General features: G+C 42.8%; 1 protein-coding gene across 1 annotated transcript in view; it reads left to right on the top strand.

Annotated features, from left to right (window-relative positions):
* The window catches only part of LOC141108357 (cholesterol 7-desaturase nvd-like), a 67,037-nt gene extending 43,785 nt beyond the window's left edge, over positions 1–23,252 (top strand). The window contains exons 3-7 of the mRNA XM_073599905.1: positions 8,205–8,383; positions 13,637–13,762; positions 16,397–16,516; positions 19,187–19,363; positions 21,762–23,252. Of these exons, the coding sequence (XP_073456006.1) occupies positions 8,205–8,383; positions 13,637–13,762; positions 16,397–16,516; positions 19,187–19,363; positions 21,762–21,923 (764 nt within the window). The 3' untranslated portion in view covers positions 21,924–23,252. The remainder of the gene's footprint in view (positions 1–8,204; positions 8,384–13,636; positions 13,763–16,396; positions 16,517–19,186; positions 19,364–21,761) is intronic.
* The last annotated feature ends 295 nt before the right edge of the window (positions 23,253–23,547 follow it).

Raw genomic sequence — 23,547 nt, 5'->3', positions numbered from 1 at the left:
CCTATAAGTAACCGAGGTAAGACCTTTTGTCGACCCTTCCCGTACTATTTTATCTACGACAGGTATAGAGGGGAAAAATATCTTGGCAGAAGAAAACTGGGCATGTAGAGCATGTCTTGAAGGAATTGGTAAAACCAGTTGGATTCTACAGAGAACTCTCACCTCAGATCGTCAAAGTATACCATTCTGATCTAGCTGAGCTAAAGTAGTTATTCCTAGTTTTGCCCATCTCTGAAAGCCTCTAAGAGCCGAAATTTGAGAGTCTGTCATTTTCCCATATGGGAGTATATCTAGTGGGATATGAGGCGCCCAACATTTTTTTTTTTTTTTTTTTTTTTTTTTTTTTTTTTTTTTAACTGTATCCCATGCTTTACAGATTAACATACAAGTAGGCATATCAGCAAGCGAGACACCCCCTCTTGCACCATCGAGGACAGAGTGGAGACCGACCCTTAAATGCAAAAGAAAATAATCCTCGAGCAGGAAAGGATATCTGTTCAGACTCCCATCTGGCAAAATGCTGTAATTGGGAGGCGAGAAAATATAGCCTTGGATTAGGACCTGCCAGGCCACCGGCATTTGTGGGATGCTGTAAAGTCTCCAGTTTGATACGAGGGGTTTTGTTCCGCCATATTAATCGCCTAAATATAGTGTTTATCTTATTAAAGACCCGGATGGTATCCAAATCAGGGCATTATGTAAAAAATAGAGAAGCTGAGGCATCCATATCATTTTTATTAAATTGATACGACCTATTAGCGATAAAGGGAGCTTAGTCCAAGTTTTACTCCTGATTTTGAAATCTAATGTAAATATATTATCTACAATATATGACTGTGGGGAGTCTGACATCGTTATACCAAAGTATTTCATAGATGATACAACCTTAAAATGAGAAAGTATAGGTGGTAGTGGATCCGGAAGGGGGTCTAAAGGCATCAACATGGATTTCTCCCAGTTTATACCTAGACCGAAAAACCTTCCAAACTCCTTAACGCGTTCTATTACTACCGGCAGGGATGAACAGACATTAGACATGAAAAAGAGAAGATCATCCATATATAGTGACATCTTTTCCTCCATATCTCCCCTAATCAGACCAGTAACATCAGGAGAGGCCCGTATAAGACATGCCAAAGGCTCTATGGCCAGAGCAAAAAGCAGTCAAGACAGCGGACACCCCTGCCTAGTGCCCTGGAAAAGTCTGAAACTAGGAGATTGAAAGCCATTCATCCTAACTGATGCCCCCGGAGCAGTGTAACAACTGGACCCACTTACAAAAACCAGAGTCAAGTCCGAATTTATCAAGAATGGCCCACAAATATGGCCATTCGACACAATCAAAAGCCTTAATTGCGTCTAGTGTTGAAAAAGCACGGTTTGAATGGGCCGGAACCTGCATATTTTTAAATATGCACGTCTGATATTAAATGCATTTGGTTTGTTGGACATCCTACCTGATCTGGATGAATACTGTTAATAACCTTATTTAGTCTAGTTGCAAGTATCTTCGCAAGAATTTTAACGTCTGTAGATAATGGAGAATTTGATCTAAGATTCATGGTGTAGCAAATTTTTATCCATTTTTGGTATGACTACTATTATGGATTGTCCCATAGAATCTGGGAGCTGGCCCATATGAAAAGCCTCATTTGGTGTCCTAAGAGCGGAAGCAATTCTTATATATTTTTTTTTTTTTTTTTTTTTTTTTTTTATAGGTCTCAATAGGGAGGCCATCGGTCCCTGGGGTCTTGACATTGGGAAAACTAGCCACTGCATTTTCTACTTCCATTAAAATGAGTGGGGCATTGAGAATTTCTCTCTTCTATTGAAATAGCCAGGAGATCAATACTGGCCATGTAACTAGATAGCTCTGCAAGGGTAAAATCTGCCCTGGAAGTATATAAGTCTTGATAATATGACTTAAAGATAGCTATAATTGAACTAGTCTGGTTACAAACCTCCCCCTCTACATTACATTAATTAAAAGCTTAAACGTGTGTAGGGTTAGCTTGGGACCTTACTACCTGAGCCAATAATTTACTGTTCGCTTCTCCCTCAGCCCAGCTAACTCTCTTCTGAAAAAAGTTTATTCCTGGCCCTAGATTCCAATAGTTCGTTCAGCCTATTTTGAGATGAAAGCCATTTCTGTTGCATATTCGGAGAAGGATTTTGAATATATATGGCTTCCGCCGCGGAGGTGTCAGCCTTCGCCAGCTCGAGCTCTCTACTGTACACTCACTACTTTACATTGTAGCAAAGTGTCATTTCTTCAGTGTTCACATAAAAAGATATAATAAAATATTTTCAAAAATGTGAGGGGTGTACTCACTTTTGTGAGATTGTGTGTTATATATGTTTGTAGATTTGTGTGTGTATGTATGCAGTATGGTGGCCTGAATTTATGGGAGGAGTCCGGGAGGGTATTTAAGCAGCCCACTCATCTGTGGTCTGTCGGTTCCGGTGCGCGATTCGTTGCATCACTAGGCCCACTCTTCCAACTCACTCGGTGTTCATGAGCTACGTGTCCGAACTTCCAGAGGCTTTCGCTTCTGCGCTTGTGGTTTTTTCGTAGATCGAGTCTTTCTCAGACTGTTGCAGGTAGGTTTTGTATATAATTTCCATTTCACGCATCGTTTGTCAGATACCCCATGTCACTGAAATCCAGCTAAGGAACTTACGAGTCATTCATTAAGTCTCCATATGCAGCCTTTTTAGCCTCGTGCAAAACCACAAACTCGTGGCTCAGTTTGTGTGCACAAACACCAAGCCTTTTTTTTATCAGTTTAATTCGTACATTTTCATACTTTGTATCACGCCACATAGTCTGCCCACTTCACTTGTCATTTCAGTTATTTTAGTTCACATTAACCTACACTCCGGTCCGTATCCAGTCGCATAAGGGACGCACCGATTTCTTCCCAGCTAGTTTTTGTCATGTCATGTCATCTCATGCCATGCTCCGATGCGGTTCGCTGTCAGTCACAGTCACGGCACACTGATTCAGGTCTCTGTCATGGCATCCATCGTTAATTTGCATACCCTTCACTCCGATTCGAATCCAGTCGCATCTATGACGTACTGATTCGTGTCGGCTTGTTCTAGTCATTCCATGCTCCACAATCTGGTTCGTTGTCAGTCCCTATTGCGGCACACCGATTTTGTTTGTCATGGCAATCATTGAATTTGTCCCATATACCCGTCACTCAGATTCGAATCCAGTCGCATCTGCGACACACCGATTTAATGTCTACTCATTTTTAGTCATCCTGTCTCATGCATTCTTTGCTCCACAGTCCGGCTCATAATCAGTCGCAAATTGTGGCACACCGATTCGTGCCTGTCATGCCAAATCATTTCATTTGTTACATTTCACATAACCTTCACTCTGATTCGAACCAATTGCATCTGCGATGGACCGATTCGTGACGGCTCGTTCTAGTCATCCTGTCTCATACAATTACATGCTCCACAGTCCGGTTCGTTATCAGTTGCAAAATTGCAGCACACCGATTCGTGCCACTATCATGGCATGCATTTAATTCGTTACATTTTGCATACCCTTCACTCCGATTCAAATTTAGTCGCATCCGCGATGCACTAATTCACGTCGACTCAGGTTGTTTCCTGTTCCAGACAGGTTCGCTGTCAGTCGCTATAATGACACAGATTTGTGCCTCTGTCATGGCAATCATTTCGGTCATTTCTTTTCATATACCCCACACGCCGATCCGAGTCTAGTCGCATTAGCAGCATTTCAATTCATGACGGCTTAATTTGGCTCATTTAATTTTGCCCTCACTTCATCCCATATTCCAGTTCAGTTCACTGTCAAGTCAGTTACGGCACCCCGATTCGTGTCACCATCGCTTCAATCATTCAGTGGTCTTATTTCATATATTGTCTGTCATGTTCTCCTTGGGTTCGGAAGACGCTTCGTGTCGGGTCATTCGTGCATTTTTGTTTTTATCCCATCATACGCTCTACTGTTTGATGTCGGTCACCTCAGCGACGCAACGGTTCACTTTTAAATTCAGATCACTGTATGATTTGTCAAGTCATTGACACCCCTCAGTATGGCTCACCCTACGATTCAGTTCAAATCCAGTCGCAACAAGGCAGATTGGCCCACGTAGCTTCAGACCAACTTTTCTCAAAGCCATTCTCCTTCAAATTCCATTCATAGTTTCAAATTCGTTTAACTTTGTTTAACCATCGTTCGCCTCCCGATAAGGTTTCCCTTGCAGTCGCTGTAAAGGCATCTCATTCACACGACCTGGCCACTCATTCACCTCCTAATGGCATGTAATTAAGCAACTCACAGTTTTCCTTCATTTCTCCTCCTAGGTCAGTAGAGTTCAGGTAGTTCCATCCTGCACCAGATTGGACGCTATTCCCCCAGGTTCTGGTCGACTGAGCTTTTTGACCTCAAACCAGGACTTCGCTACTAGGGCACAAATCGGCCAGAGCCATGTCACAGGCCAGCAGCGAAGACCTCACATCTGCCCCTGTCACCCTCTCCGGTTTCAGGGAGCGGCTGCATGCAGTCCCTCAGGGGATGGACCATCCCCAAGTTAACAGCGGAACTAAGGCGCAGGATTGTGCCCTTCCCCGCTACAGCCAGGAAAGCAGAGTTCTTCAGCCTCCTCTTCCCACCAACAGAAACAGACGGACCCAGCAGGCGTCTCTTCAGTCCATGTCCTCGGCCATTTCTCTGCTTCACATAAAATTTGTTTGTACGACCTGTCTGTGCCTCATTCTTCCCACATCCTGAGTTTGAATTCCTTAATTCCTTCAGAGGAATTCTCCCTGAAATATGCTTGTCGACATGGCGATCCAGGCCATTATCAAATGGGCACAAGCACCTGGCTCTCTAAAGCCGACCTATCGGACGCATTTAAGCTTCTGCCCATCCAACTGTCCCTCTGGTGCTGGCACGGCATTAAATGGATGGTCATATTACTTGGCCACTAAACTGACCAGCTCTAAAAGCAGCCCCTAACTCTGACACCTTCGCAGTCCTTTACTTGGTTCCTGTTGCGCCAAGCCCAGTGCCAGATGGTCATTCATTATCTGAATGACTTCCTGCTAATATAACAGCCCAGCATGCTCCTGGTAGACCTAGATAGGTTAAGAGTGGTGTTTGGTCATCTCAATGTGCCTATAACAGAACACAAAGTGGAAGGCTTAGCACACTATCGCCTTCCTCTGGGTCAACCTTGACCAGCCTGCCCCCCGACAAACTGACCTGTATCAGGTTGTTTCTTCATGACTTTACCCCTGCACAGGGGTGTACTAAAACAGCTTCAATCCCTCTTAGGGATGCTCAACTTCGCAATGAGCATTATTCCCCAGGGATTTTTTTTTTTTTTGCTTCTCTTGGTCTTCCCCTCTCAGACACAGGACCCTGATCAAATCCTTAGACTAGACGCAGTAGCAGATTTGTCTGTGGGATGCGTTCCTTACTAGTTGGAATGGCATATCTGTGTGATACCGTCAGTATCGCCTCTATCACCGCAGGTAGTAACGTATGCTGCAGCCTCCACAGGCTTTGCTGCAATTTTTGGCCATCATTGGTTTGCAGGACCGTGGCCTGCAGAAATACTCCTAATCCCGGGTTCATCCAGTCTTCCTCATTTTTCGAGCTATACCCGATTGTGGCAGCCGCTCAGGTCTGGGGCCATACCTGGACCGGACAAAAGGTGGCCTTTGCCACTGACAACCAGGCCTCGGCCGATATCGTTAACAAGGGCAGGTCCAAGTTACTCCCTATTATGTCTTTCCTACGCAGGCTGGTACAATTATCCCTGCAGCATCAGATCAATGTGCACTGCATAGATTCTGGGCAAGTGCAACATCGCAGCAGATGCACTGTCCAGTTTTAACTTCATTTTTTTCCAGCAGAAACCCGGAGCCAACCCAACGTCATCTCTTATCCCACCTTGGTCTCAGCTGATATTGGATTAAAGCAGTACCTTCACAGCGCGACCCAGCTCATCAGTCAATCCTTATCCCGCAACACACTCAAGGGCTACCCCACAGCTTGGAATGCCTTCTGTTAGTTTCAGGCATCCTGCCCCGCGGCAACGTCAACAGACACTAAGCACATACTAGCTTTCATTTCATATTGCCACTCAGTTGGCTCTATCACACAACACCATGAGACTATACTTAGCCAGCATCAAACACTTCCTGGCCTTACAGGATCTTGCAAAGCCATCCTCATTTGCAACCCATGCGAGCCGAGCCATTTCTGGACGGCATTCAGAAGCATCAGCCCATAGCCAACTCTTACTACGTTTTTTGCGGCCTAAGCGAGTTTACCTGTAATAGCCCTGCTGGCCAGGTACTGTATAGACGTCACCTGGCTCGCTTCCAAGATAATTTCATTCTCCACCTCACAGTATCCAAAACTCAGCAATCTGGCCATGGGGTCAACATCCATCTTTTCAAAACGAACTTCTGGTGCCCAGTAGCGATACTCAACCACCTACGGTCGCTCCTACCCAGCCAGTCGAACTCTAGTCCCCTACTACCTTTCCCAACCAACTCCTTGAGTGGCTGCCAGTTCATCAAGCACATCAGGATCCTCCTGCGCAACCTAGGCCTCGACCCCCGTCGGTACTCTCGACACTCCTTCCGAATTGGAGCAGCCTCGGCCGCATCCCAGCACAGGGTTCCAGACCATATCGTCAAGAGAATAGGCAGGTGGAAGTCTGCCTGCTTTGCCCGGTACATCCCGAATCCTCAGGTAGAAATGTTGCAAGCATTTACCAAACTTGCTCTGTAAACACTAAACTAATAAAGAGCTTTAACCCTTGCCTGAATGTTTTTGCCCCCTTTTTTTGGTATACAGACCAGGGCAAGCGTTGTGTTTCACGTTGTAAGTCTTGTGGCGTGTTTGTGGTTCACATCCATCCCGGTTGAAGGGCTTCGGAAAAAAAATGCATATACATATACTGTAGTAGGAAATTCTGTCTCTGGTTAGTAGCTCTTGGATCTTTACTGCCATGGGCGCCAAACCTTGAATATGTATACCTTCCTGACTTGTTGATCACCATACAATGTAACATCTATTTGTTGAATGGAATATTAATAAAATCCTTTGTAAAAGAAATTCAGCTGTTCTGATATTGTCAGATGAAATGCGTGCAAATCCCCTAACTAAAATGCCATAAGCAATTCATTTTAGTCAATTTCGCCAAAGGATGTATAGTTCCATTGAAATTGTCCATAAGCACTGCTTCATAGAAGCTATGAATTGCATACGCTGCACTGATCTGAAACTACTGTATGCAGTTTGGATTAACTGGCTCGATAATAAACTGTATGTGTACTATAATCCAGTTCTGGATGTACATTTGGCTATAAGAATAGAGCATAAAGGAAAGATTTTCATGGCTCTGCCCACATTGCCCACAGGCTATGCTGGGTTTTTAAAACGACAATACACTTGACGTAGTTTGAGAGCAAATAAACGCTAGCGTTGTAAATAACCACCAAGGTAACACTGACCTTCTGCCTGTTTTTTGCATAGGCATGCCCTGTGCCTCACAAGTAACCTTGCTGGATGATTGGTTTGAGCATGGTGAATGGTTAATCGAGCATTAGACCTCATGTACACTGCTGCTGGTAAATTGACGTTTAAGAGCAGCTGGGCATTTTTTTTTTCAACTGCTCCTGAACTCTCCTCTGTTATCTTATTAGTACATGGACACAGGGTCGTTTCTAGGCAGTTAAGTTTAGAGGCCTTTTTTGGAAAGTAAAAAATTAGTTCAGACGCTGAGTTTAGAGGCATTTCAAGCGCCAAATGCTTCTAAACGTGGTACTGCGCGCTTAGTCGCGTTTCGTTTACAGGCGTTTTCATTTTTGGCTATTTTGAGAATTTTTTTTTTTTTTTCAAGTGCTTCTAAACGCAAACGTGCCATGTAAATGCGGCAAAACAGACATTTTAAATGTTGGTTACTATCTGTCAAGTTGAATCGTTCAGGAGAGGTTGTAAAAACGTCCCGTGTACATTAAGCCTTAGAAGTTTGCTTTGTGGGAGTTGACGGCGGGGTGTCCCTTCTCCCCATACCTATATTTTAAATGGTTAGGAGATGGGTGACTTGTAGTAAGAGGATTTTGTCATTTCCAGTTTCAAATGGCTTTTTCAAACCTTTTCTGTAATTTGCTGTCCATAATGAAGTCTTTATGCATTTCAGTGCCTGAGTTTGCCAAGATTAAGACCTGGCCAAGCTGTGAGGTAAATGGAATGGTGTTTGTATGGTATCACTGTGACCGTATTGAGCCCACTTGGACCATCCCTGAACAGGAGGAAATCACCAGTAAGAAGTGGGTGTACAGGGGGCGCACTGAGCACCATGTTAATGCACACATAGAGGTGAGTATTGGGTTTATTGTACCTAAGCGCCTGTGTTTGATGGATGTTTAGCTATACTGTAAACTTTTACTCGTGTTGCCTGTGCTAGTTGAACTTAGCTGCTTAGAAATGTATTTGTATGATTGCTTAGCAGTTGATTCAGTGATGTTTCTCCCTCTCCTAGTAAGGCATTTGCACAGAGCTTCTCTAAGCCACCCACTGGTGCTCCTGCCCCCTCCCATCTGCTGGATGCTCAATCCTGAGCCTCCCTGCTGTGTCCACTTGCACACGGAGTGTGTCTTGGACGCTCCCCCACTCTCTCCTAATTGGCACACTAGCTGTGATTGACAGTAGCAGAAGCCAATGGCTCCCACTGCTGTCTCAGCCAATGAGGAGGAAGAGAACAGCCGCTGCTCTCATGCACATTCCTGGATCAAGATGTGACTTTGATAAGTGTTGGGGGTAATGCTGCACACAGAATGTTTTTTTTACCTTCATAGTGCATGAAGGTAAACAGCTTTTGCAACCACTTTAAAAGGAAAATCCTCTGATAGTTGAAAATTACAGCCGTTGCATCTAGAAGCTTTTTGTGTGAACATATTTTTTTTTTTTTTTTTGTGTGCAACTGCATTGATCTACCAGTATAACACTACAAGCAGGATAAGGCATAAAACATGTGCATTGTTAAGGTTTGTACTCCTTTTTAAAGCAAAAATGTCAAACATGTGCCATGCCCACTATTGTGACCAAATCAATCCTTCCATTTAGACTTCCCTCTCACCAGTGAAAGCTGAGCTGTGCTGTTCATTTCATTAAAGAATGAGGAAGTCTCTGTGGGTGTGAATTGAGAGGCCTGTTGCCCTCTATGTACTGGCAAGAATGCGTTCTGTATGAGTGATGTGCGAGCAATATGCGGGCAGTCCTGTTTTTCCTGCTGTTTAGTGTGATTTGTGAGGAGGGTTGTGATTTGGGTTAATCTGCATCTTATAGAAAGTTTGCTTTGGACATAGCAGTTGTGTAAGCTGGAGACCAGCCAACCACAGACAGCATGGCCATAGATGAGGGCTTGCAGCTTTTGAAGAGTACTGATCAGGCAGATTAGTTTCAGCAAAAAAAAAAGCTTCGTTTTGTAAAAATTTTGCCTAAAGTCTGGTTGGTAGTGTACATTTTATTCACCAGCATTCCTCCACCAGCCTACCTTCTAGGAAAACCTTCTCCAAAGGAACCTTTCAGAATAGAAATGTAGATGTTGCCACTATCAACCTTGTTTTAATGAGGTGCAAGCTCTGCCTTCATCCTTATATGAATATACCAATATACACCATTGTCTGCTTACTAGTTTTAGATCAATGATTTAGTAATGTATTAAAGTGGTTGCAAACCTCAGACATGGAATATGAACAAAGCATATCCTTCTATAGCGTGTACTTGTTTTAATTAAGGGGACTGGGTGTCATTTCTGTCTGCTGCTTCATTCCACTTCTAGTATGAGTCACTTCTGACAAAAACTGGGAAATGGCTTGTTCGTGTTTTCTCAAGGAAATATCCACTGTAGAGGAATGATTTGATCTCTCCACAAAGTGAGAGTAAATCCTAGTTGCTGGAACTGGGAGTCCCCATTGCAAGTTTTTTCACCTCCTGTTCAGGTGACAAATATAAGATTTCAGATTTCTGTTCTGGTAAAAGTGAGCTCTAGAACAAATAAGGGGTGAACCAAGAAGTGTTGACACAAACCTGAAGTGTGTTGTTACCATTCCCAGGCCTACCCAGATTAGATGCAGTTTAAAGTGGCTCTAAAGGCAGAAGGTTTTTTAACCTAATGCAGCAAGGTAAAAAACCTGGATGCAGTCCCCCCTCCCAGCCCGCCTTATACTTATCTGAGCCATGTCGATCCAGCGATGTACCATGGGCAGTGGCTCTCCCGGCTCTTTCCTCATTGACTCACACAGCAGCGGGAGCCATTGGTTCCGCTGCTGTCAATTACTGCCAGCAAACCAATGAGGATAGAGCGGAGCCGTGTGAATTGGTAATGTCCAATGACAGTAGGTCAGCTTGGGAGTGAACCTGCTCAAGTGCCCAATAGCAAGAGGCTGGCTATTGGGGGCACATGATGGGAAGGAGGAGCCAAGACTGCCAGCAGGAGACCAACAAAAGAAAATTGGAACTGCTCTGTGCAAAACAAGTATAACCTGTTATTAAAAAAAAAAAAAAAAAAACCTTAAGAATCACTAAGGTGTTGCAAATAAACTGCACATACAGTGAGGAAAATAATAATTTGATCCCCTGCAGATTTTCGCCCACTTACAAAGTGAAAGGTTTAATTTCTATCAAAGCTGTATTTTAAATGATCGAGACAGAATGTCAACCAAAAATCCAGAAAAAATGTATGATACAAATGTTTATAAATTGAGTTGCAGTTCAGTGAGTAAAATTAAGTATTTGATACCCAAGCAAAATATGATTTAGTACTTGGTGGAGAAACCCTTGTTGGCAAGAGGTAAGACGTTTGTTGTAGTTGGTGACCAGATTTGCACACATCACAGGGATTTTGGTCCACACTTTCTACAGGTCTTTTCTAAATCCTTAGTGTGGCTAAACCCAGAACAGTAAAATCAGCCTGTATGCAGTAAAGCATGCTTGTTATACTCGCTGTAGAACCGAAGGGGTAATCCTCCACATTGTGTAAAAGGGCAGTTTGATCTTGTCTTCTCTGATCCTCCTTTTCTTTCACTGTCCTCAATCCACCTCCTGATAGTACAGAGTACAGAGAAAAACTCCTCCTGCAAGCTTTAACCAGACACTAATAGTTGCTGATGAAGTCACAGGAATGCTATAAACTGATGCGAAAAGGTATTTAGACGTTTAGAGTTACTAAAATAATTTCATTTTCATGTTCTGTGGGAGATCAGATATAGTGAATGCAGGGTCCTGGGTTTAGTAACACTTTAAGCTTTCTTGGCTGTCGCCTGGCAATTCGAAGTGTCACCTCCCTCCATAAATTTGCTATAGGATTAATATCTGGAGACTGAATAGGCCACTCCATGACCTTTATGCTTCTTGAGCCACTTTGTTGCCTTGGTATGTTTTGGGTCATTGTCATGCTGGAAGACCCATCTATGACCCATCTTCAGTGTTCTGGCTGGAAGAAGGTTCTCCTCCAAGATTTTACACTACATGGCCCCTCAGTGTGGCAAAGTTGGGCTGTACCTTTAGCAGAGATGCAGCCCCAAACCATAATGTTTCCACTTCTGTGCTTGACTGTAGGAATGCTGTTCTTTGGGTCATCAGCATTTTTCTTCAAACACGGCCAGTTAACACCAAAGAGCTCAATTTTGGTGTTATCTGACCACAGCACTTTCTCCAATCCTTCTCTGAATCATTCAGACATAGCACCCTGGTGTTAGGCAGGGTTACTAACTAATTTAGTTTGCTCTGCAGTAACCAGCCTGGCTGATTGTTGGGGAGATCCACTGACCTTTTCCTAAATCTGGGTTTGCACCTCTCTTCTGTCACTAGGTGGCATTGTTACCTGTGGCATTAGATTTACAAGGGCTTAGTAAATCGGAACTAGGAGTTGGATGGGTTGTCTCAGCCAATTGGCAGGGGTTTCTTTGCCCTTGGCCTGCTGGGAGATCCTATTTATTCAGGAGGGGTCAGGTGATCAATCGGGGTTATGTGCCACCTGGGCGGCTCTCTGGGTGGAAGTGTGTTGAAAAGCTCCTGGCTGCTAGGCCAGAACCCTGAGGCCTATCTGGGAGTACCTGGCTTCTAGGATGCTTGCAGAGAATTCAGCAGGTTGGCTAAAGAGCCAAGTCAGGGACCCAGCGGAACAGTGTGGGGGACACTTGGAAGCCACAGCAGGATAGTTGTGAAGGAGCTCGAGATCTGGGATCTGGCGCTGGGATCTGAAGAATCTAGTGAGACTGGGAGCTCAGTGAGAGGATCTACAATGGGATACTAAGTTGTGATCTGTGTTGAAGTTACCAGATCAGTTACTATAGGAGGCAGTGGTCTACAGATACAGTTGCTGCAATCCAGCTTAAAGGTCTTTGAACTGTGTAGCTGTTCTTCTATTCCTATTTTTGTCTTGAGTCTGCCAAGTATTTTGCATCTGCCTAAGTGTTCAGGCCCTAACCCTCTCTCCAGTTCTGTTAAGGAACAATAAATCTTTTTGCATTCTGTGTCTGGTGCCCAACTTACTCTATCTACACCACATCCACGATGCCTAGTAACCCACACTGTGAAGATGGATGTCAGCTCTCCCTGACTCTGGAGGTCACCATTAGGCCTTTAGGGGTCAGGGCCATGGCTACATAGTTGTTCATTGGCAAACTTCAGACAGGTCAGTACATGTGCCTTCTTAAGGGGGGGACCTTGCAGGCTCTGTAAGATTTCAATCCATGGCAGCGTTTTGTGTTAACAGTGGTTTGGTGACTGGTCCCAAATGCCTTGAGATCATTTACAAGCTCCTTCCATGTAGTTCTGGGCTGATCCCTCACTTTTCTCATGATCATCCTTGCCCCATGAGGATCTTGCATACAGCTCCAGACCGAGGGCAATTGATGGTTATTTTGTATTTCTTCTATTTGCTAATAATCACCCAACAGTTGTCTCCTTCTCACCAAGCTTTTTGCTGATGGTCTTGCAGCCCATTCCAGCCTTGTGCAGGTCTAAAATCTTGTCCCTGATGTCCTTTGACAGCTGTTTGGTCGTGCCCATGATGGTAAGGTTTGAATGGAAGAGAGATTCTGTGGACAGGTGTCTTATACACAACGAGTTGTCGTTAGGAGCACCTTCTTAAATTGATAGGACTAATCTGTGTACCACATGAGTACATACTGTAGCCAGTCTGTGGCAGCCAGAATTATTTTTTGGTAGGAGATCAAATACTTATTTTACTCACTGAATTGCAACTTAATTTATAACATTTGTATCGTGTTTTTTCTGGACTTTTTGTTGGTATTCTGTCTCGATCATTTAAAATACACCTATGGTAACAATTCTAGACCCTTCATTTTGTTTGTAAGTGGGAAAACTTATAAAATCTGCAGATCAACTTTCCATAGGGATCAAACAATTTATTTTCCTCACTGTAAACCCTATCAAAAATGGTAATATATTTCAGCTTACCAGTCCTTAGATGTGATGGCTGCATTAGTTTTCTTTAGGCTTTCACCTGGTGAGTCTGCCTCTCATACATCCTGTCCTAGTGTGACAACACTGTACTGTATTTAGGAAGCAGTCTTTTCACCCGAATTTGTTCACTCGTTACAGGAAATACCAGAGAACGCAGCGGACATTGCGCATCTTGCTTTTCTGCATGAGCCGAGCATCCTGAGTGGGATTGACTTACGATACACAAAGTCAAAGGTGTGGGAATTTCTGAGACACACGTGGAAGGTAAGACAGTTTATCCGGGTCTTGACTCTTGAAAGACGTGCCTTTTCTAGGTCTGTGCAGTCCCATGAATGCGATCACAGAACTGTAATCTACTGTAAACTATTTTTAAAAAATATCTGTTTATGCTCCTCCCATACTTGTAGGCCGTGCGTTGCTGTACCCAAACAAAATTGACAACTTTTTTTCCCACAAATAGAGCATTTTTTTGGTGGTATTTGATCATCTTGCGCTATAAACCAATAAAGGGCAACAATTTAAACTTTTTTTTTACTTTTTGCTATAATATATCCAAAACGAAAGAAAAAAAGTATTCATCGGTTTATGCCGATATATAATGTTCTACATATTTTTGGTAAAAAAAATTTGCAATAGGCGTATATTGATTGGTTTGCACAAAAGTTATAGCGTCTACAAAATAGGGGATAGATTTATGGCATTTTTATTAATAGTAATGCCGGCGATCGGCGTTTTTTTTTGTAGGAATGTGATATTGCGGTGGACAGATCAGACACTTTTTTTTTTTGGGACCATTGACATTTATACAGCGATCAGTGCTATAAAATAGCCTCTGATTACTGTGTAAATGTCACTGGCAGGGAAGGGGTTAACACTAGGGGGCGATCAAGGGGTAAATGTGTTCCCTCAGTGTGCTTTTTTTTTTTAAATCAAAAAACGTTGCTTATTAAGCATATAAAATATATGAACATACGGGTGAATAGTGCAACAGGCACTACAGTTACGAATCAATCCAATTAACATACATACCCTGTTTCCCCGAAAATAAGACCTAGTGTGATTGTCAGTGATGGCTGCAATATAAGCCCTACCCCCCAAATAAGCCCTACCCTGTTTCCCTGAAAAGAAGCCCTACTCTGAAAATAAGACCTACAAGGACTTTAACTAGGGCTTATTTGGGGGGTAGGGCTTATATTGCAGCCATTGCCAACAATCATGCTAGGTCTTATTTTCGGGGAAACAGGGTAGAAGCATGACATGAGTTGGTAAAGGAGCTTGCATAGTACATCCTGTTATGTAGCATAATAGTGCAATGTCAATAAGGAGGAAAGGTGGGGATCCAATAGAGAGCCCGTAGGGTTACTATTAAAAAGGAGCATGACTAGTCCGCTGCATTGCAGATGGAAGCATCCTCCAGCCACCTCTCCCAGATTTTGTGATACTTAGTAGGGCAACCCCTGTGGGTATAAAGTAATTTTTTGTAGTGGAGGGTGCTGTTAACAGCTCTTATCCATTGTTGTAGTGTGGGGGGGGGGGGGGGGGGGGGAACTCCCTCATCTAGGTCTTGACGGTCTGTAGCCTAGCAAGGTATAGTGTTTCTTGCAAGAATATAGTCAGATATTTCTCGCCTTCGGGTAGTGAGAGTAGCCCCAAGCACACACTGACGGGGGCAGAGGGTCCAGAACCTCTGTATGGACGGGCAGGTCTAGAGTAAGCGGTAGGAGGGGTTGGGGTGGCTGCAGCTGGGGCAGTTGGGGTTGTGTCCAGGTCTATATTTAGAGATGTATCAGGTACGATCTGTGAAGAATGTATAGTTGGGTAAGGCGATCAGAGAGCTTGGGAGATATGGATTTACAGTTAGCGAGGGCCTCCTCCCAGTCCTCTTATGCCCAGGTCGGACTCCCATTGAGTTTTCAGTTGGTAAGCAGTGGCAGTAGCTGTGGGTGCCATGAGGTAAGTGTAAATATAAGATTCGTTTTTTGGGATCTTTACCTAAGACAATATCCACCAGTAGTGGGACTTTGAGGGGTGGGATAGATTCCCTAAACTGTGTGGTTAGAGCACGTCGAAGTTGAAGATAGCGAAAGAACATGTGATTGGGTAAGGCAAAGATGTCTTTGAGAGTCTGGAAGGTTTTGACCGCCCCGTTGGCCACAACGTGCGCCAAGTAAATAATGCCCTTATCAATCCACGATCAGGGATGGACAGTAGTTCGGGCATGTATGGGTTGTCCCATAGGGGTGTGTGAGAATGGGGGGGGGAGATGCCTCTCCCAGGTGCATGGCGAGCTGCCAGATCTTAGTGGTGGAATAGCATGTGCTTCCTGTCACCGATTCAGAATGAGCCTCGGGGTCCGCAGGACAGAATTTGGAAGGGGTGGGTCAATGGGCCGGGTGCCCGAGAACAGACTAGAGTGGAGTAGCGTTCTCGGTCAGTGTGGTTAAGGTGGAAAAAGTGAGAGAGTTGGGACGCAATGTAATAGAGAGATCGGGGAGTGTGGTGCCACCTAGATTGGTCGGGCATTTCAAGTCCCACCACGACAGCTTATGACGGGAGGAGCCCCAGATGAACGTGTTGAGAGATTCCATTGACTAAAATATACGTCCCTCAGTGTGTTCTAACTGTAGGGGGTTGGGCTGCAGGGACATGGAAATGGGGATCCTTCTAGAGTCCGCCTGACCCGCGGACAGGCTCCTGCCCACGCCGCTGTACAGCTACAGAGATTTGTGCAGGAGAGCCGACCTGCCACTGTATAACGACGGCAGCTGGTCGGCAAGCGGTTAAAGAACAAGTCCAAATGTGTGCCTATTAGCCATTGTGGTGCTTTTTTAATCCTACAAACATAACAGAAAGCACTGTTTGGGCATTGTATCGATTGACTTTTTCCTCTGCCCTCAGGTTCAGTGGGAGTCAGAGCCAGCCCCCAACAAGCATTGTTCTAAAATGACGCTTAAACATGCCTCACTGGTTTTTGGGAGACATTTCTCGCTGCTTGATGTGGATGTTGTTGCTCGTCAGGTAAGTGGTCCTGGTTTTCTGCTATGTAAGAATGTATAGAAGCTTCCTCCATTATGACATGTGTACAGTGTCTTAAAGTATTCATGCCCCTTGAAATTTTCTACATTTTGTGATATTACAACAAAAAAGGTAGATGTATTTTATTGGGATTATATGTGATAGACCAACACAAAGTGGCACATAATTTGGAAGTGGAAGGAAAATTTTAAATGGTTCAACTATTTTTACAAATATGAGAAGTGTGGCATGTATTTGTAATCAGCCCCCCGAGTCAATACTTTGTAGAACCACCTTTCGCTGCAATTACAGCTGCAAGTCTTTTTGGGGATGTCTCTACCAGCTTTGCACATCTAGAGTGACATTTTTGACCATTCTTCTTTGCAAAATAGTTCCAGCTCTGTCAGATTGGATGGAGAGCATCTGTGAACAGCAATTTTCAAGTCTTGGCACAGATTCTCAATTGAATTTTGGTCTGGACTTTGACTGGGCCATTCTAACACATGAATATGCTTTGAGCTAAACCATTCTATTGTAGCTCTGGCTGTATGTTTAGGGTCGTCCTGCTGGAAGGTGAACCTCCAGTCTTTTGCAGACTAACAGGTTTTCTTCTAAGATTGCCCTGTACTTGGCTCAATCCATCATCCCATCAACTCTGACCAGTTTCCCTGTCCCTGCTGAAGAAAAGCGTCCCCACAAAATGATACTGCCATCACCATGTTTCACGGTGGGGATGGTGTGTTCAGGGTGATGTGCAGGATTTGTTTTCCACCACACAGCGTCTTGCTTTTAGGCCAAAAAGTTCAATTTTGGTCTCATCTGACCAGAGCACCTTCTCCCACATGGGTTCTTGCAAACTGAAAACAGGACTTCTTATGGCTTTCTTTCAACAATGGCTTTCTTCTTGCCATTCTTCCATAACGGCCAGATTTGTGGAGTGCACTGTTGTCCTGTGGACAGATTCTCCCACCTGAGTTGTGGATCTCTGCAGCTCCTCCAGAGTTACCATGGGCCTCTTGGTTGCTTCTCTAATGCTCTCCTTGCCCGGCCTGTCCGTTTAGGTGGATGGCCATGTCTTGGTAAGTTTGCAGTTGTGCCATACTCTTTGCCATTTTCAGATGATGGATTGAACAGTGCTCCATGAGATGCTCAAAGCTTGGGATATTATTATAACTTAACCCTGCTTTAAACTTCTCCATTTTATCTCTGACCTGTCTGGTGCATTCTTTGGGCTTCATGATGCTGGCTGTTCACAAAGGTTGTCTAACAAACCTCTGAGAGCTTCACAAAACAGCTGTATTTATACTGAGATTAAATTACACACAGATGGACTATATTTACTAATTGGGTGACTTCTGAAGGCAATTGATTCCACTAGATTTTAGTTGGGGGTATCAGAGTAAAGGGGGCTGAATACAAATGTACGCCACACTTTTCAGATATTCATTTTGTAAATATTTAAAACCATTTTTAATTTTCCTTCCACTTCACAATTATGTGTCACTTTGTGTTGGCCTATCACATTAAATCCCAATAAAATACATCTACATTTTTGGTTGTAATATGATAAAATGTGGAAAATTTCAAGGGGTATGAATACTTTTTCAAGGCACTGTATGTATTATGGCTAGGGATGCACTGTTGGCATTTTTTTTTCAATGAGTACAAGTACTGATACTTTATTTTTTTTTGTACTTGCTGATACCAATTGCCGATACCTACTTTAGCTGTCAGCAAGTACAAAGCATTCAAAAGTTATTTACAAATTAAATAAATTGATTTTTTTTTTTTTTTTAATTTAGCCCTTTTTCAATGTGAAATGTATAGTGAATATTTTTACACATATATTAACAAAGCAAACAAAAAAAAGTTTTAATTGTTTATAAAATAGACATGAACAAAAGCTAAAAAAGCAGGAAAATAATAATTGGAGGAGAATAGGGAGTTAAGGCTGATTAGAGTAAATTTAGGGTCATTAAGGGGTTAAACAGGAACCTTTATTCATCCCTTTGATCTGCAGATGAAGAAACAGAAATATACAAAAAGAAACGATGTTTCTTTTTATGTTAGTGTTTCAGGGCTGAGCAATGTTGGTAATACACTTAAATAAACCGGACTTCAGGTCTGGTCTCTTAACACTGGGGAGACCCACTGACAGCTCAAAGAGCAGAGCCTGATCGGTTTCAGGTATCGGTGCATTTGCACGAGTACCAATACTTATGCAAATACTCGGTATCGGCACAAATACTAGTATTGGTGCAACCCTAATTACGGCTCATTAGTAAATTGGTAACCCCTAGAGAAGGGTCACCTGGCTGACGCTGGGAGTTATACATTTGAGTAAGTTGTACTGATAAACTTGACAGCAGGTACTTCTACTACTTTTATGCGTCCCATGGCAAGCTTTATTAAAAAAAAAAAAATCCTTTAGTAGTAATAACTGAAGTTGTTGACGCTAAATCCCTCAGATTTTATTTTGGAAATGCAGAGAGCATCTTCAGATCAGTTGCTTGAAATTGTAAGCAATTGGATTTTTGTTTTTGTTTAAAGCTATTCAGATTGGTTAGTGATGGTTTCTGATTTACATTAGGTTTGCTGTTTTAATTGCATCTTGTGAGAGTTCATCTGGTACTCCCTGCTCTTCACAGACCCTATAATATCTGCTCTCTTCAGGTTGGACCTGGAATAGTGTTTTTGACCTTTAAACATTCCTTCCTGGGCCAAGGCATAATTCTACATTGCGTAACCCCTGAGGAGCCTCTCCTGCAGAAAGTATCACACAGCATCTACTACCAGAAGAACATCCCTGCCATCGTCCCGAGATTTATTCTGATGGCGGAGTGCACCCAGGTGGGTAATGGGTTCCAGGCAGGGAAGGGTGATACTACCATGGCCAGGAGGAGGTTTCTGGAATGAGTATATGGAGAAGGCATACAATTATAACAAATTAAGAACTAAAGATAAGAATTTGGAGACACTGAATGAAGCACATATGGTTGTGCTTAAAGTGATGAGGGGTTTTAATTTTTGAAAATAAACTTATTACTACCTGCAATGACAGTCGGATGGAAACACAGGCGATCCGTTTCCATCCAACCGCCCCATAGAGAATATGTCTGCTCTGCATAGTAAAGCGGATGCAGACATGTCTGCCTGATCAGTGGGGATCAGCAGACAGATACTAAAAAAGACAGCTAGCCGTCACATCAAGACACGGCAGTCATCAGGAGGAACAGTGCCTGGTGAGGGACTTTAACCTGACTGTCAGATAGCAGGGTTGCTCCTAGCTCTGCAAGAGCAGCTATTTTAATTGACCCCCACCAGAGAGGCAAGCTTTCAGCCTTTTCTATTACAGGGGACAGCTGGCTGAAATGCTTTAATTCTCGTTCATGTCATGTCAATTGAACTGCATTTTTCTGCACACTACTGCAGAGGTATAGAGAGGGGGTGATTATTGGTGTAAAGTGGACACTTAACATGCCAACAATGTTCAGATAAAGGAGGAACCAATTTATAAAAAAAGTGGCAAATAATAAAATGGCTCATAAAACCAGAGTGTGTGTATGTATGTGTATGTATGTGTGTGTGTGTGTATATGTATGTATGTATATATATATATATATATATATATATATATATATATAACAAAGTCCATATATAGTCCAGGTGTAGCTCACTGAGGCAGCTCCATGAAGAAACAGCTTTAAAGGAAACGAGAAGCACAGGTGCCTTCTAAGTGTAGCTATTATAAGAATTTTATTGCAGATAAAATACGAATTACTCACAAATGTAGTTTAAAATCAGGCATGTAGCTCATGGCACTGTGTGGGGTGGTCCTCAGCACTGCAATCCAGGGGGTCCACAAGGGACGTTGTCGTCTATCAGGCTGTACACACATTGCCGTGAGTAAACTACACTTGTGAGCAGTTCTTACTTTATCTGCAATAAATTCTTAATAGCTACATTTAGAAGGCGCCTGTGCTTCTCCTTATGTGAACAGGGCACACTGAAAACGAATGTCTTCAATGTGCCCTGTTCATACTATACCTGTGCAGAAAAATGCAGCTCAACAGATGTAAAGATACCCAAAAACGGGGTTGCTTTTAAAGGAAAACTCCACTTTTGTTTTCGAAAAGTGGCTACCTATTTGACTTGTATTGTATCTCAGTGCAAACTTCAGTGTGCCAATCGCAAGCAGAAATATTCCTGGGGTGTTCTGTATGCCTCCAGGTTGTCATACAGCATTGAATTTTACAGAAAATTGTAGCGGCTGCTTATTGAAGGAAAGGTATTTTTATTAACATTAAATTACAACATTGCTAATGTAACCATTGCAAATGTTATCATTTGCTATATTTTTTCTAGGAAAGTTGCCTTCTATGGACATGGTCACACTAGCCCATTTGGTAAAAGCAGTGTTTCCAGTGTGGGCTCTGGCAGGGAGCGGTGCAACGCACGTTTTTCAGCACATCAGTTTACTTTTTTTTTTAAATGTGGTCACATGACATTTCATGTCTTCACAAAGCAGCATGGTGTGTTGCAGTTCAGTGACATTCAGTGCCAATTGTTCTCTATGCGAACTTCGTTTGACCTGCTTTTATTCAAAGCAAAACAAAAACGCAGGTCCTAGGCACACACCCTGCTGGGCATTATGTGCAGTTCAAGACAGTACTTTGCGATACACATAATGTTACTAGTATAAAAACCGTGTAATTTTTATGGTACAGTATATTAGACCAACCAGGACCTGATTGTCCAAGGTTCATTCAGTTAAATGTTGGCATGAAATGTAAGCACGTAGTAGATATTTTCTCTTTTAATAGTCTAGTTTAACATGAAGGCTGGGTTCACACTATTGTGAATTGGATGCAGGTTTCCCTACATCCAATTTGCATATTGGGAGACTGACCGGCTCTCAATGGAGCCAGTTCACACAGCTCTGGGATGGCTATGGAGTGGTTTGCTGAAAAGTCCTGTGTGTCTTCTGGTCAGCGTTGGGTCCAAATCCAGCCTAAAGGGTGTAGTAAACAATATAGTGTATTTTCCAACCCGCTGGGTGCAGCTAAAATGGCACATGAAGCATTTAAGGTTGGCAGTGGTTAGTGTCTGTGCCCCACTGAGTGCTTTGGAAGCCACATCTACAAAGGACACCCTGCAGCACAAACATGAATCTTTAAATGGGGCCCAAAAAGTTTTTTGAAAGTTATCACCATTTATTAGAATGTTAAATCTTCTCTCTCTATGGCAGTTTGAACGGGATGTGATGGTCTGGAACAACAAGAAATACATCAGCAAACCACTACTTGTTAAAGAGGACTCTGCCATTGCCAAACACCGCCGATGGTACTCCCAGTTCTACAGTGACAACAGCCCTAGGCTTACCTTCCAAGAAGATGGGCTGGATTGGTGAAAAATGAACTTTCTATGCTCCCATTAGAGTCCCTATATGCAAAACCTGTTTTTTTTTTATACTAAAGACTTTATTATAAAATTTTTGTAATCAAGAAGAACTGTAAATGAAATGTGAAATATTTATTTTTTTATGAAGCTTTATGACTTTTCCTTTTGGAATTCTCAGACCTGGTCATAGGTGGAGGTTCCAGCATATGTGCCTAGGGTTGATGTGGTTTTGCCAGAATCGGCATTTGTATATGAATGGCATCAAAAGGTGCATTTTTACTCACTTTTGTGTTCGCTTTTCATACTTCAAGAAAATAATCCAAAAATTTAAGAATTTTGAAGTGAAACTTTAGACTGTTCCAGAAAGGTTAAGCGTGTCCTGCTTCAGAGGATCATCTCTTGAAAGATGCAAGCCCTTCCTCGACCACTTTCTGTACTGTATGGGACAAAACTTGTCCTGTTTTGAGATTGGTTACAGGACACTGCCGTTCACAAAACAGCAAGCGGTTACCTCAATGGCAGCATGGAAATGGTTGTGGGCAATTTTTCTTTTTAAGAAATTTTTGTATAGAAGCAAGAGCAATGTGCATCTGGATGGTGGAGGTACTATAATCACTAAAATATTGAAACCCCAGAATTAAAGGGCTGGTTATTTCTATGCAATTTCTGGGAACTTTTTCACTTTACCAATCATGTCTTTCATCCCCTTTAGAGGGGGCCAGCCAGTTTAAATTTCCTTTTTGCATCCTACGTGTTTTTGGATATGAATTCTGAGTATTTGAAGCTTGGCTGACTTGAGTATGGCTTCAGCCAAATAGAAGTGCCTGCTTTCTACATAATTGTATCCTTTTTTTTTTTTTTTTTTTTTTTAATATGGATTCTCCCTATTTTTGGTAACAAACATGCTTTGTTGCACTGCACTTATGGATACCATTTTATGACTGATGGCCTTGACTAAAAGGAGCAGAAGAATGCTTGATCACTACTCTGCACTTTTAAGACTAGCTAATAGGAGTACTACAACTTTGGTGGTTTAGGTTGTAAAATTGGGTGTCGACTGTTTAATTTGTCTATTAGAAATGCTTTATTTCCAGCCTCTTGTGTCCTGCCTTTGTTTCCGGCTATCTGTCCGACTACTTTTGGTCCCAGTATGTTAGAGGAAAAGTGCACTTTGTGAGGTTGGCCACCCCAAATGAGAATACAAGTGCTGCCAAGAGGAAGCGTTGTCTAAATACATAGTGGTCATCTTTGAATATGAAGATGTTTTTTAACATTTTATTCACATCGATGGGTTGACTATTTGAGACTTAATAAAATCATTCAGGGCTTGGTCACATTGCATTAGGAAATTATGGTATAGTGAAAATGTAAAAAACTTTGCATGCACAGAGATTTTAGCACATGGCAGTTTAAATAATGGCAAATACACTATATTGTCAAAAGTATTGGGATGCCTGCCTTTACATGCACATGAACTTTAATGGCATCCCAGTTTTAGTCCGTAGGGTTCAATATTGAGTTGGCCCATCCTTTACAGCTTCAACTCTTCTGGGAAGACTGTCCACAAGGGTTAGGGGTGTGTCTATGGCAGGGGTCTTCAAACTATGGCCCTACAATTCTCATCATGCCTAGTC

The sequence above is a fragment of the Aquarana catesbeiana genome, linkage group LG09, assembly GCF_042186555.1.
Source record: "Aquarana catesbeiana isolate 2022-GZ linkage group LG09, ASM4218655v1, whole genome shotgun sequence".
In the NCBI taxonomy this organism is placed as follows: domain Eukaryota; kingdom Metazoa; phylum Chordata; class Amphibia; order Anura; family Ranidae; genus Aquarana; species Aquarana catesbeiana.
This window is presented reverse-complemented; position numbering and strand designations above follow the sequence as displayed.